The sequence below is a fragment of the Eumetopias jubatus genome, unplaced genomic scaffold, assembly GCF_037043125.1.
Source record: "Eumetopias jubatus isolate StellerSeaLion01/CBP00866 unplaced genomic scaffold, mEumJub1_p1.0 scaffold_13, whole genome shotgun sequence".
NCBI classification, from domain to species: domain Eukaryota; kingdom Metazoa; phylum Chordata; class Mammalia; order Carnivora; family Otariidae; genus Eumetopias; species Eumetopias jubatus.
In genome coordinates this window covers 64,577,256-64,592,718 of record NW_028274819.1, presented here as the reverse complement: position 1 = coordinate 64,592,718, position 15,463 = coordinate 64,577,256, and the positions used below count along the sequence as shown (strand labels likewise).

The following is a 15,463-nucleotide window of genomic DNA, read 5'->3' as shown; positions in this document are numbered from 1 at the left end:
AAGGAGAAATGCATCAATTAAATTATGAGATGGCACTGATGGTAAGATACATCCTAACAGTAGGGGCACCTGGGTGGTTCAGTCAGTTAACCGTCTGACTGACTGTTGGTTTCAGCTCAGGTCATGATCTCCGCGGTCATGGGATCGAGCCCTGCATCGGGCTCCACACTGGACACAGTCTGCTTCAGATTCTCTCTCCTTCTGCCCCTCCCCTGCTTGCTTTCTCTCTCTAAAATAAATTAAAAAAAAATCTTTAAAATGCTTTAAAAAATATATATATACATCCTGGGCTGCCTGGGTGGCTCAGTCATTAAGCGTCCGCCTTTGGCTTGGGTCATGATCCCAGAATCCTGGGATCGAGCCCCTCATCGGGCTCCCTGCTCAGCGGGAAGCCTGCTTCTCCCTCTCCCACTCCCCCTGCTTGTGCTCGCTCTCTCTCTCTCAAATAAATAAAATCTTAAAAAAAAAGAAAGATACATCCTAACTGTAGAGATGGGAATGAAAAAAAAAAAGGTGCATCTTAAAATTGATAAAATATAGTACTTTTAATCCCATTTTGCAGATGAGGTAACAGAAAGAGACCTAAAGAGTTGAAGTAATGTTCCCAAGGTCACACAGCTTGGGTTCTGAATTCAGTTCAATTCAATTTAGCCTTGTGTCTCAATCGCCTCCCACTCTAGGCTCTGTTCGAGAGACACACAGATCAATGAGACCCTGTCCTAACCCTCCAGAACTGGGCAGTCTAGAAGGGAAAACAGACCCACAGGCAAGTCAACTAAAACGTAGCCTGCTGAACGCAGGAACAAGACCATGGACAAGGTAGCAACCTGGCTGGAAGAGGGAATCGATAGCCCTCTCTGGATAGGCTCAGGGAAGGATTACAGAGAAAGTTCTGAGTTTCATAGAATGGATTGCAAGTTTACAGAATGCTTGTTTCTTTCTATCTAGTCAGTGCTTTGACTTTCTAAATAATGTTAAGAAAAATTCTAGAGGGAGGAGGGTGGGGGGATGGGTTAGCCTGGTGATGGGTATTGAAGAGGGCACATATTGAATGGAGCACTGGGTGTTATACGCAAACAATGAATCATGGAACACTACATCAAAAACTAATGATGTAATGTATGGTAATTAACATAACATAATAAAATTTTAAGAAAATAAAGGAATCACTCTGGAAAAAAAAAAAAGAAAGAAAAATTCTTGGCTGAAAAATTCCTCTGCAAGGTGTGAGCTGTGGTAGAGTGTCTGAGAGGAGGAAAGGTGTTCCATGGCCCAGCTCACGTGCCTGCTTCCAAGGAGCAGCAGGATGCAGAAGAGGCTGAGTCTTCAAGATGTGAGATAACTACTGTTAGAGATGAGGTTTCCATAGGAGAATGCGTGAAGGACACACCTGTTCAGTTGGTTGGGGTAGGCAGGTGAACGACCACTATCACCTCTCAGCTAGTAGACCTGGGAGAACTGTCCATTCATCATCTCCTTTCTGAGCACCTGATGGGATTCCTGTTCTGGGATCGTGTAGCCCCCCATAGTAATTCCTATGATAGCATGGACTGCATTCAGTTTTAACTATATTTGGAGCCTTTGCACTGGCTGTTCCCTCTTCTTAGAACACTGTCCTCAGATGTCTTCATGATAACTCACCTCCTTCAAGCCTTGCCCCAACTTTTTTCTCAACGAGTCCTACCTTGACCACACACTCCCAAAAATGCAACCTTTGCCCTACCACATCTCTATCCATCTAAAAATCCTGATACCCTTTACTCTGCTCTAATTTTCACTTTTCCATAGCAAGTATCAACTCCTATTATACTGTGTACTTATTGCCATGTCCTCTCGCTAGGATGTAAGTTCCATGAAGGCAGGAATTTTTGTCTGTCTGCATTCATCGATAGACCCTGAACTCCTAGAATTGCCACTGGTATGTGCTTGATAAGTATTTACTGAATGGGTGAATGAATGTGTGAGTAGCTGAATGAATACACCCTTAGCTCTATTCTCAACCCAACATTAAGCTCCATGAGAACAGGAAGCAAGCCTCCTGTTCACTGCTGAGTCCTCCGTGATTGGCACATAGAAGCCACTCTGTAAATAATATTCCATTAAATGACTATTACCTCATATCCATATGTGGAAGTTAAATTACATCCTGAATTCAATGTTTTTACCTGGGTAAGAGAGGAACCATCTTCTATCTGTCCTCATTCAAAAAGTGATAAGGGGAGCATTGATGGACATAGGTGAGATTTTGAGGGGAAGTTTTCCCTAATTCCATATCTTCCATTGCCTCAATCCAGGCCTGTTGCTCCCATCCAGTTTTCTGAAAACTCATAGACAGAAAAGCGAGCTCAGTATCAGGGGGAGCTGAAGTGATAGTCCAACCTTCTGGTGTTGTGACATGTGAATTTCATCACCAAGCCTGATGAACTACCACTGAGGATTTGGGGTAGTCATGTCAAACGTTCTTGGATGTCTTTCTCCCCTTTTCCATATGCTCGTGAGAGAAATAAACTTTCTCCAACATCTCTTCTAAGCCAGGCAACATACCAGCTGATCCCACCTGTCAGTCAGTAGATACTTAACAGTTTACAGGGAAGAAATTTGGATTTTACACTCAGTTAACAAATATTGAGCACCGATTGGGTTCTAATATGTCTTGTATGTGTAATTCGCATTAAGGGCTCTGTTGGGCAGGGATCTTGCCTCTCATTTTGCATCTTTGGAGACCCAGGGACAGAGATGAAAATCACATAGCTGCTTTGAATGGCAGAGGTGCTATTTGAACCCAGGACTATCTGATGTCCATGTCTCATGGTCTTTACATGTGTCTTCTCTAGAAAAACTTAAATGTTTAAATGATAATTGTGTATCAGCAATAATGAAATTCTGTATCAGGGTATTTCTAGGGGCACCTGGGGGGCTCAGTTGGTAAGTGTCTGACTCTTGATTTTGACTCAGGTCATGATCTCAGGGTCTTGAGATCAAACCCCACATCAGACTCTGCACTGGGCATGGAAACTGCTTGGGTTTCTCTCTCTCCCTCTCCCTCCCTCCTACTTGCTCTCTCTCCCTCTTAAAAAAAGGGGAAAAAAAGATATTTCTTCTTTGTCTCTCATAGCAAGCTTACTAATTTGTGGCAATAAGACCCTAAGCCATGAATACCAGAGCTTGATATCCATTTTCAGCTTGGATCAAAAATAAAAGGCTGCAGTCAGGGCTATGTCAGCCCTTCTGAAATATCTTGATTAATGTATTTTGATTGCCTGATAAACAAAGCCAGCACATAAAAGCTTTTAGAACTGTACTAAAGCCTGGGCTATTCATCCTGGCCTATGTTCCCTTTCCCATATTTCAATCTCTGAGTGGCCAGCTGATGGCATTTGGGGGGAAAGACAATGATTTTAAGATGATTAATTTTTATAGCCTCACCCAACCCTGAAGTCTGAAGTACCATTTGCCGTGGTCTGTGGAGCCCTGACTTTGGGCAGGTTCAGATTTGCCTCTGCTTCCCTCCGATGAGGTCCTGTCAGTCGGCAGAGCTGTGTAAACCACCCTGACAGATTGCTTGGACACCCTGAGAAAGAAAGCAGGCTGGAGTGGGCCCCATCCCTGGAGACTCTGATGATGCCTTGTCTGAAATGATCAACACACAGGCCTCCGGACACAGGAAGTCTGCTCACACTATGTCCCTAAGGGACGGAGAGCACTGGTGACTAAGGAGAGACTAGGAGACAGGGTTGTTGCCCCTGGAAGTAATGCTTCTTCCCTGATTATCATCAAATGCCACAGCTGCGGAGAGGCCCAGGCTATGAGGACCTCTGGTTGGTGCCAAATTAATTCCATCTTTAGTCATGACAGTGACTGCCTGATTCCTTGGGTACAGTAGAAATTGACAGTTTCCCAATATCCTCCAGACATAGAAGGAAATAGTCTGGCATGACGAGAAGTATGTCTTTACAGAGCACAAACCTGCCTTCTAAGGTTATTTATGACAAAATGGCATAACCCTTGTGATACCAGAGTCCATGGCACACGGTGCATTTAACCTTCTACCAGCTGGAAACAATGTCTGCACTTCAAGGAGTAGAATCTCTTTAATCAGAGATAATAAATACCTAGAGCAGTGCCTGGCACATTGTAAGGCCTACTGTGTGCTCAGGAATCATGGAGAAACAGCGTCTTGGTCAGTGCCCTCTTAGCAAAGATTGACAGAGGCTAATGTGTTCTTATCCACTAACACTGATTTGTGGGTGGATTCTGCCACCCTTTTCACTAAGGACAATTCATTATTGAAATAGATGGGGAACTGAGTGGCCACACCAGACCATCAGCCTGGATGTGATGACTGGTCAACAGGCATATATATGATTCCTCGAGAAGACATGCAAAGTAATCAGTACAGAGCTGATTGTGTGATAGTGTGTTTCCTTCTACCCTAAGATGAATGCATTCTGACTTGAGAGACAGGAGCTTTGCATGGATCTTCATCATCTCCTAAGAAAGGCAGGGAAGCTGGTGCTGGATGCTGCTCAGGCTTTCCTATTGTTTCCAGTTGTCCGGCCTTCCTAAGAAAGAATGTGCACCACTGGATTCCAAGGATTGCCCTATGAGAAGTATAGGCTACAAGTGTAATAACAGAAAATAACTTTTATTGGACATCTGCTATGTGGTAGGCCCTGGGGATAGGAGGAATATGAACCTCCCCTGTCCACCAGACATATACAAACTAGAATTTGCAAAGATTAGAAATCACAGTACAATGTGATATAAGAGCCTCTGAGAGGGGCCTTTAACTCCCATTGAGGGTGGAGGAAGGAGAAAAGAAGGTCCAGGATTGATGGAGGAGACGGCACAGAGCAGAGCGATTTTCACAAGGCAGACACAATCCTAGGAGACACACATCCTTTCAGCCACATGGAAAGTTAACCCGATTTCCCCACAGTGCCTTGCAAGACAAAGGCATAGAACGTGACAGCTGAAACATGCCTTAGAGAAAGTGCTTTGGGCCTGTTGATTACACAGAAGCTGAAGCCCAAAGAGGTGAAGTAACTTACTCGAGATCACACGGTGAGATTTCGCTGAAGCCAGAACCAGAGCCCTGCTCTCCTAAATCCATCCAAGCTTCTATTTCCAGGGTGCCATCTCTGTTTTTGAAACACTTATTTATTAGATTCATGAGGGGGCAAATGAATGCTTTTAAGTAGGAAAATCTAGGGGTGCCTTGGGTGGCTCAGTTGTTAAGCGTCTGCCTTCGGCTCAGGTCATGATCCAGGGGTCCTGGGATCAAGCCCAACATCAGGCTCCCTGCTCCGCAGGAAGCCTGCTTCTCCCTCTCCCACTCCCCCTGCTTGTGTTCTCTCCCTGCGTCTCTCTCTGTCAAATAAATAAATAAAATCTTAAAAAAAAAGAAGGAAAAACTATTGGAAGTGGCTGATTTTTAAAATAATAGCACCTAAATTTCAGATCTCTCTGCTCCTAGTGCAGATCCCTTTCCCACATCCCCCTGGTGGGAAAATGTTTTGAGAAAGTTAACTGTATGTGTATTTTTATGTTATGTTTTAAAAAACACTGTATTATAATCTCCTGCCGATACTTACAGAAATGATTCGCCTGTTCCTAGTGTAGGGAAGAGGTGAAGTAAAGCAACTATTGGTTGGCAGTTAGTGTGTTAAAGGCTTTTCCTATGTCATCTCATTAAATCTCTCCAAATGTGCTGAGACCTGGGAATGATTAAGCCCATTCATTGATAAACTGAGGATCAGATTGGTTGTGAACCAATCTCAGTGACACTCAGGTAGAAAGAGTTGAACTTACTTGAATGTGTCCTCACTCCAGCATCTACACTTTTTGCACTATCCTCAGCTGCATACCTTAACAATGGAACAGTGACATGGAGTAGAGAGCAGACTTTATCTTCTGCTGCTCTTCTTTCTCCTGCTGCATAGAGAGGTGAGAAACTCTAATCAAGCAGAAACCTCAGCTTCTGGAAGGAAGGAAATTGAGTCAAAGCACTCTGCTTCATGGGTTAAAGTTGTCATGGAAACAAAGGCTTCTCCAGCCCAAATAAGTTCACTGCATAGAAGGGAGTAAGCTGATGGTTGATTTGTTCATTTATAAAACATCTGCAAGGACTGTGCAGAGACTGGACCTGGGAGACCCTGACCTTCAGTAGCTTCTAATCCAGTAGCGGAGGTGAGACACTCCCATTCAAAACTGGACATTGTAGGCTTCCCAAGAAAGGTGCAAGCAGAGTGCTTTACATCTTCAGAGAAGGAAAAGTCTGCTTCTTCTGTGCCTGTTTCCTTATCTGAACATAGGAACAAATAACATTTATCTCATAGGGTTTCTGTGAGAATTGGATAAAGTATAAGAGATTAAAGCCTTGAATTTTTTATGCAAAGTAGGAATATCATACTTACATGTCACACCATTTACATGGACTCAATAAGATGGAATTATGTAACACAAAGGTACTTTGCACATGGCCGGCCAATAATAGGCACTCAGTAGGCTATTGTTATTGTTGCTCAGTAGTTGTTTTTATTCCAAAGAATCTTTGGCAGGGTCATCAAACTGGTGGCCTTTGCCTTCTACCTGCCCTCTATGAAATCACCCTCTTTCTTGTCCTCTGTTAGTTTGCCATTGCTTCTGTGACAAATTACTTTCCTCCATCTTCAAATCCAGCAATGGCCGCTGGGTACCTCTCATGTCACATCTCTCTGACCTATTCTTTGCCTTCTCTTCCACTTTTAAGGACTCATGTGATTGGATTGGACCCACCCAGAGAGTCAAGTATAGTCTCCCCATATTAAGACCTCTAACTTCAATCACGTCTGCAAATCCCTTTTGCCATAGAAGGTGACATATTCTCAGTTTCTGGGGATTAAGGTGTAGACATCCTCGAGGAAAAGGGGTTAGGGAATTATTTTCCCTACCATATCTTCAATGACCATGAGACGCATCAAGTAATTTTTTCAGTACTTAGTGGCACAGTCGCAGGGGTTCTCTTTACCCTTGTGATTCTCTTCTGTACCAGCCTTAAAGTGGTTCATCCAGAACTCAATCCTCTGGCCAACACAGAAAACATGCATGCTATTACGGTCCATGATTATTAAATATTACTGCAATCTAAGCCCAGTAGAAAATATGGGTGGTTTTGATTGGAGAGTGTTGCTTGCAAAGACAATGGATGGGATGGTGAAGCAAGTCTACAGGCCTTGGAGGCAGACAGGTCTCACATTCAGTCCTGCCCTCTCACATGATAGCTGGTGTGACACCGGACATATTACTTAAGTTATATAAGTCTGTATTTCCTCTTCTACAACACAAGGCTAATCCATGCCTTGTGGGGGCAGTTGTGAGGACTGAATGTGTCCTCCATAAACTACTCATGCCTCTCTCCTGACATCTAGTCCATGGTGTCATTATAAATGTGATTACCAAATCATGAAATCTCTGGAAGTGAGGTCTAAGCACAACGTTCCTTGCCAGGAGTTGCAAGCTTAATTCTACTGCCAGGAGCATGGGCTTTTGATTCCAACACATTTTTCTATATCTGAATCCTGGTTCTGCTACTTATTAGCTTTTTTTCATTTCAGCACTTTGGGTCTCATTTCCTTTATGAGATAAAAAACGCTGACATGGCAAGAGTGTTGTCAGAAATAATAACAAAATGGAACTCCTTCTCTGTGGGTGTTGGGCATTTCACATGCTTCACCCTATGGTGGGATCTTCGTAACAATCTTTTGAGTTAATGCCATCATTCTCTGCATTTCGTAGTTGAAAGAATGGCCATCTATGCTGAAGAGATAATCGAGGAAGTTAGGTAACATGCCCCAAATTCACAACTAGGAATAGCAGAGTTGGGATGTAAACCTAGGTCTCTTCTCTCTCCAAAGCTTGGCATATAACCCACATGCTGCCTTGCCTGCCCAGTACATTGAGTGAGATGATAAATATAAAGTCTTTAGTACATTGTGGGGGCACTTAAGCACAATTTCCATCAGGTGCTCAGGTGTCTCCCCATCATGTTGCGCAGCCACGAGGATGAGCAGCTGCTTCACTCCCCTTCCTAGATTTCCCCAGTTGGCAAAGGGCCACCACATGGTGAAATGCAGGAGGGCCGGGAGTGATAGGAGAGATGTTGCATTATTCCTCTCTAATTCTACTTGTCTAATGGACTTGTTAAAAGCACCCTAGGTAGAAAGTGTGAGTCTTAATGGCATTTTATAAAAGTTGCTGTGATGAATTAGCACATAAAGCAAATTAAAAACAGTTTATCGCTTTTTAAATTAGGTGATGGGGCACTGTAGCATTTCTCCCAGACACGAAGATCCATTAATATCCAAAGGAGTCAGAAGCTGCCGAAATGTATCAGCTGCTTGTTTTCAGGGACCTGACAAGTCTGAAATCGGTGTAATCCTCGAGGGGCAGATTGTCCAAGATAAATAGAACTGGGGAGGCGCATGTTGCTGAGCTCCTTCTGTGGGGACACCTATTGCTGAAGGCAGGAGGGGGACACCTTCCCTCAGGGATTCTTGGGAATAGAACAGAGCACAGTAGATTGCATGTCTGGCCTGGTGGGGACCGCCAGGAGCAGTGTCTCCTCCCCTCCCTTACACATGGGGACACAGGCTTGAGAGAAGCAGGGCTTTCAAAGTTCATCTGAAACATTTCCACAGACCTGTAGTGAGGATCTAGTTTGTGCCCAGTGCTGTACTGGACTCGGAAGATAGAGTGGGACTGTAGATATCTTTATACACAGTCCACAAGATGCCTACTAAGTGGCACAGTGGGGACCCAGATCTCCGGATTCAAGGCCAGCACATTTTTCAGAAAAACAATAATAGCAATAGTAGCTGCCATTTATTGAGCCCAGCCTGTGTCAAGTTGGTGTCCCAGTACTTTCCATATATTATTTCATTTAATCCTCTCCACAATGCTTTGAAGTAGGTGGTGTTACCATAGGCCACTTTTACAATTATGAAAACCTGACACCCAGAGAAGCTAAGTAACTTGCTTAAGATCACATGGTTAAAAAGTTGCAAACCCAGGCAGTCCGACCCTAGAGCCTGCCTTCTTGGCAACCACCTGCCAGCTTCCTGATGGCTTTTCTCCCTCTGCTCCCCACACTTTACATCCAGAAGGAGCCTGGTGCTAAACCACAGGTTCAAAGACTTTTAGGATAAAAAACACTGAGACAAGAACTGAGCAGTAATGGAACTTTGGGAATTTGGGGGCAGGGGGTAGGGGAGGGTGGTCAACCTTGAAGGGAGATGAAGAGTTCCTGGCACTGCTAAATTGTGAGCACGGCCAGAGGACAAGCAGGCTGGGAAACTGAGCTTACGATGAAATGTCCAAGAATGTGGATTTTGGAGCTGGACAGACCGTATTCCCAATGCAGTCTCCACCACATGCGTACATGTGACCTGGGGCTGGTGCCTTAATGTCCTGGTCTTCCTTCCCTCATCTGTAAAATGAGGATACTATTTTTACCTTCAGGTTCTTATGATGTCAAATAAGACAACAGATACAAAGTGCCAAGCTACCCAATATGAGCATAAGTAGTGGTAGCTGTCATGGTCATCATCCTTGCCACCTTGTCACAACCTCTCAGACTTGGGGGTGGAGGTGGGGGTTCTGGTGGGGAACAAAGTGAAGAGCATTGCACTAGGGCTCCAGATCAGACGACCCACACTCCAGCCTGAGGTTGCTGACCCTTGTATGCTGAGGTTAGTCTATCATCTATAAAAAGGGGATAATAGTATATCCATCATACCTTCTTTGTCAGAACGGATTGAATCACAAATGAGGTAGTGTATGTGAAAATGATTTGCAGTCTATAGACCTCAAGACAATGCCCAGGGTCGATGATTCACTAGGAGGGCTCACAGGATTCAGCATAGTCATACTCAGGACTGAGTTGTTACAGCAAGAGGATACAAAGCAAAATCAGCAAAGGGAAAGGATTTGGGGACAAAATCCAGAGGAAACTGGGCACACACTTCCAAGAGCCTTCTCCCAGTGGAGTCACGTGGGACATGCCTAATCTCTCCAGCAACAAATTGTCACACCAGGTGTAAAAGTTTGTCTTCTGGGGAAGCTCATTAAAGACTCAAGGTCCAGGGTTTTTACTGGGGGCTGATCATGTAGTCACTGTCTGCCTGGCCCATACCACAATTCCAGACTCACAGAAGAAAAGCAAATGTTCCACTTAAATGTTGTTTGTACAAACAGTTTAGGCATGGTGAGCCATTCTTAATAGGAAATAGTGAGAACCTTCCCAAAATCCAATTTCCCAGATGTCAGCCAAGAGCCATCCTTGTGGGCAGGTTTTTTTAAGAATAGCAATCTCAAGCTTGCTATGTTAACTCTTTTTTGCACAGAGTAGAATCTATAGAAAGGATTTTTATGAGTATCCACTCACAAGGGAAAGGTGAAATGATAATGACAGTTCATACTTGATGATTGTCACTATGTGCCAGGCATTGTTGTGCATGCTTTATTCTTACGTGTATTACCTTATGTCACATTTCATCCATACAACAACTTCATGATGGGGGTACTGTTATCATTGCTGGTATGTATGAGGAATCTGAGGCCTAAGAAAGGTGAGGTAGCTTGCCTGGATAATGAGCTATATGACTGGAAAGAAGTAGTAGAACCAAGAAAGGACTCTAACAGTATGACCCCAGAGCCCATATCCTTAACCACTATGCTCTAGCTGCTACGCTGTACCTACCATGAGCTGGGAGCCTCATATGTCTTATTAATGTTCGCAGCAGCTCCGTGCAAATGTAGTTATTGGACTAATTTTGCATTACAAAAACCTGTGGCTCCAGAGTGCTAGTTCATTTATGTCACAGCACCCAGGCAGAGAAGTGATGGCATCAGAAGTGGGCCTCTGCCCTCTCTCAGCCCCCTGTTGCCTGGGTGGAGCTTTGCCAAAATCTTTGGTAGGGAAGATGCAGATGGTCAAGGTGGAAGTGAGTCATTCTGGGAGCTTTGACTGAAAAGCTCTCCCCTAATTCCATGACTTAGGCACAGAGTTAGTGGAAGAAGGAGCTGGGTTACAAGTAATTCAAATTTTCCTACAATATTTGAGAGCTCTACAAGCTGTCTTCAGCTCTTTTTGGTTGCCATGACAGCAGATATGACATTTTTTTCATGAGGGGAAAAAAAATGAAGAAAGGAAAAGAACCATACTTTGGTCCTCAGTGATCTGAGAAAAAATCTGTTCCCCAGATCTATCTAGTTTTGCTTGCATAGTGGTTACACTCCAAGGAAATTGTCAGGATGGAATCAAAGGGGAGTAAGCAGGCAGGTGGCAAAATCTGCTTCTCCTGAGAAATTGTACGCTGTATGTGTGTGGTGGTGGTTTGTGATTGGGGGAGACAGGAGGAGGCAGGCAATATAAGATTTGACACAAATTGTCAGCTACTTAAGGCAACACCTAGCTACTAAGGTCTTGGTCATCGTTCCAGTTCTGTTTGCAACTCCCTCACCCCACCAATTTATACAGGTTACAGTGTGTTTGGCTTAGCAAAGGCTCAGCATGTGTTCTTTAGTGCGAACAACATGGTACATAGAGCAAGAATTACAATTCAGAGTGATGAGTGCGATGCTGAGATAGGCTTAGCATTCTGTGCAAGCAAAAAGATTTGTCTTATTCATATAATCTTGATCTATCTCTAGACACACATGTAAACATGGGTGTAATTATATTTTTTCATTATTGCATTTTGAGCACTTATTCATGGCGTTGGATTAACCTCTGCCACCAATTTATTTTATTTAATTTTTTCTGTTTTTTGTGGGTTTAATTAGCATTTTCTTTTTTAAAAGATTGGATTCCAATATAATTAACATACAGCATTATATTAGTTTCAGGTGTACAATATAGTGATTGAACTGCAACCATTCAACTTCAGTAACGGTCCAATAGTCCAGGGAGTGGAAGGATCACAGTCCCCGATGGGATGACATTTAAGTTGTTACCATGTTTCCCCATTACAAAGGAAAGAGTTGTATGGACTGATATATCTGAGAGGATTTGTTCATAACACAAAATGCTTCATTCAGAAAGATGCCCATGCTTCTCTTCATGATTTCCTTCTTGTAGTGACTTTTAACATTTGATTATAGTGGGAGGGAAAGAAATCTCAGGTACTAAACTCCCTTAGTCACATCTCCCATTATCACCTCGCCACATAGGATGGTCTCCAAGGAAAGAAGGAGTACCCCCATTTTAGGGGTCTAGAGGCTGCCCCTGCAGCCTCCAAGGAGAAGCAGGAACTAACGTGGATTTGTGACCACAGTAGTGGGAATGGAGACTGCAATTCTGGGAGTCATTCCTGGAAGCTGGTATCGAACGGATGAAGGATTCTCAGGGCAGGAGTGGGTAATCAAAATGGTGAATTCGAAATCTGTGCTGCAGTGGTTCCTAACGATGTTCTCTCTTGTCATTTCTACAGAGCCATGTTTGACTATGACAAGAGCAAGGACAGTGGGCTGCCAAGTCAAGGACTTAGTTTTAAATATGGAGATATTCTCCATGTTATCAACGCCTCTGATGACGAGTGGTGGCAAGCCAGGAGAGTCACGCTGGAGGGGGACAGTGAGGAGATGGGGGTCATCCCCAGCAAACGGAGGTAAAAATGCCGTTTCTATTTCAGAGTGTTTGCTTTTCAGTGATCTAGGGGGTGGAAATAAGGGAATATGAAGATATGGCAAACTGTTCACAAAATAACCATTTGAGTGGGATAGTCAGCGGGGAAATTGTCAGTGGTGACAGGTGACATGAATTAAGTATTCTCATTCTTCTCATATTAGGGTTTTACCAAAACTGGTGACTGTGATAAGGCACAAAGAAAGAAAGGGGATCTGCTTACACCGCCTTCCTAAAACGTTTACCAGCATCCACATGTTCAAGATTATCTTATCAGCACATATGCTGACTTACACACTCCAGGTTATTCCAGAGGTTGACATTTACCAGATAACTTTACAGAAAGGTCAGGTGAAGGCCCAATAAAGTACAATTTACTAATCAAAGGTCCTACCTATGTATTACGTTCAAATACTGACAGGAGAAAAACTAAAAACCCTCATTCCAAATTCAGATGCTTGGGATATGAGCTGTCAAACATCTGGTGAGGTAAAGACTGAGTTTATAACTGTCTGTTACTGTTTTAGTTACTCCTGTTCCCCAGCCACCTCACAACTCCCACCTTCACTCAATCAGATACTTAGTTCTATATGTGTTTCCTGAGTCAAGACTACCACGCTCTTTCTCTTCTAAACATTTCTTCCACTATGCTTTCAAAAGGCGGGAACATACTTTGGAACAGCCAACCCCCTCATGCATCCCCAGCAGCTTCTAGTCCTCAGGACCAGGGAGGAACTTTCCTTCCCATGAACCTCTTTTTGGCACCAAGATATCGTCCATGAAACACATTTGTCTGTACCCCAGGAAAGAGATATGGTTATGAAATTGAAGTCAGGGATAACGTTTATTCAAGGCAGTCACCAACTTTTCTCAAGCTACAGGTTTCTCAAAGGGTTTTTCTCCTGTCCAAACACCCCAACACCTCTGTAAAGAGTCCTCAGTGAAGCTGAGCGCTCTGGTGCTGCAATCCAGCAACTGAGCTAGCACAAACCATAGTAGGAAGATGTCACTTGTACCCAAGAATCACTCTGTGGGGCATTGGCACCCCAGAGAAGACTGGTCCCCCATCCTTCTCTGCATGGGGCCCACACAGCCTGGGGAGGAATGTGGGGAGAGGGCAGCAGGCTGACTGTCACACAGATGCTCCCTCATGGTTAGTGTGGAGGAGTGACAAAGAAGCCGCTGCAACTCCAGAGAACCTCCCTGCCCTCCGTGCCCCTGTGTGGGTCTCCCACCAGCACACAGTTCTCTGGGTCTCTTTAAACCTCTGGGCTCTGGGACACCTGGGTGGCTCAGTCCATTAAGCATCTGCCTTCAGCTTGGGTCATGATCCCAGGGTCCTGGGATTGAGCCCCGTGTCGGGCTCCCAGCTTGGCAGGGAGTCTGCTCCTCCCTCTACCTGCTGCTCCCCCTGCTTGTGTACGTTCTCTCTCTCTCTCTCTGACAAATAAATAAAATCTTTTAATAAAAAAATACAAAAAATATAAAAACCTCTGGGCTCCACAATAGTTGCCTCACATTGCTCTGAGAGGACATTGTGAATTTGTACTATGGCTTGTAGGGTTTTCTCAAAGGGTATATATTCAAAACAGTGACTCTCAGCACTATTTTATATTCTGTTTTTCCATTTCCATTTACTTAAAAGTAAAAGAGTCAAGGCATTTTGGTTTGCTTCAATTTAATTCGTCAGAGCTGTCTGAGCCACTGCTCTATAGAAGAAAGAGCTATCTTATTGAATATGGCCCCAAGGATAGAAGTGGAGTGGAGGAAGCTATGTGGGACTAGATTTCAGCTCATTTTATTTTTTTTTAAAGATTTTATTTATTTATTTGACAGAGAGAGACAGCGAGAGGGGGATCACAGGCAGGGGGAGTGGGAGAGGGAGAAGCAAGCTCCCTGCAGAGCAGGGAGCCTGATGCAGGGCTCTATCCCAGGACCCTGAGATCATGACCTGAGCCAAAGGCAGACGCTTAACGGACTTGAGCCACCCAGGCGCCCTGATTTCAGCTCATTTTAAAGAAATTATTTTACTAGTTGGAGCTGTGTAGAGATGGTATGGATTATGTGGGAAGATAGTAAACCAGAAAAGTGGTTTTCATAGCAAGGGAACATTATAAAAGCTTAGATGTGCCTGCTCCCTCCCTCTCCGACCCTCTCCTCTGTGTGTGCATGCATGTATATGTGTGTTTGTGTGTATGTACGTGTGCGCACGCATGCAGATGCATGCACACACACACAAATATTCTAATTCAGTCCATCTGGAGTGGGTCCTGGAAATCTGTATTTGTAAATCCCTCTGGGTGATTCTGATAATAGGTCTGGTGTCAGGAAATATAATAAAAAGGATTCAAGCTTTGGATAAAGAGTTGAACTATACAATTTTTCAGGCCCTTTCCAACCCAGAGGTTCTGTGATTCTAACCAGCTTTGTCAAATAGCCCTTCATTTGTTCAGTTATACTTCACTTTCCCCCCAAGGAACATCCTCAGTGCTATTCCTCTTGAGGCAATTTTCCACCTGCTGGTGGTCATTCTTAAGTTGGCTATCTTTCCTATTTTGGATAAAAACCATCTTAACAACCATACTACAGCTAGCCTGAAAAAGAAGTTTGTCTAGTGACTCTAATGTTGATATTTATTTGCATTCTATCTCATGAATGTTATAGTAGCTTCCCCCTCTGTGTGTGTGTGTGTGTGTGTGTGTGTGTGTGTGTGTGTGTGTGTGTGTTTATGGCTATAAATGAGTTTCTATCAACTTTTCTCCTTAGAATATTAATCCTTTCAAAAAATACTATTATTGT

General features: G+C 43.7%; 1 protein-coding gene across 10 annotated transcripts in view; it reads left to right on the top strand.

Moving 5' to 3' along the window:
* DLG2 (discs large MAGUK scaffold protein 2) overlaps positions 1-15,463 on the top strand; it is a 1,243,318-nt gene that overhangs the window by 1,163,393 nt on the left and 64,462 nt on the right. For 9 of the 10 annotated variants that reach the window (XM_028126804.1, XM_088018006.1, XM_088018004.1 and 6 more), the window contains one exon: positions 12,471-12,647. The exons of the other annotated variant lie outside the window; for it this stretch is intronic. In XM_028126804.1, the coding sequence (XP_027982605.1) occupies positions 12,471-12,647 (177 nt within the window). The remainder of the gene's footprint in view (positions 1-12,470; positions 12,648-15,463) is intronic. 10 annotated transcript variants of the gene reach the window in all.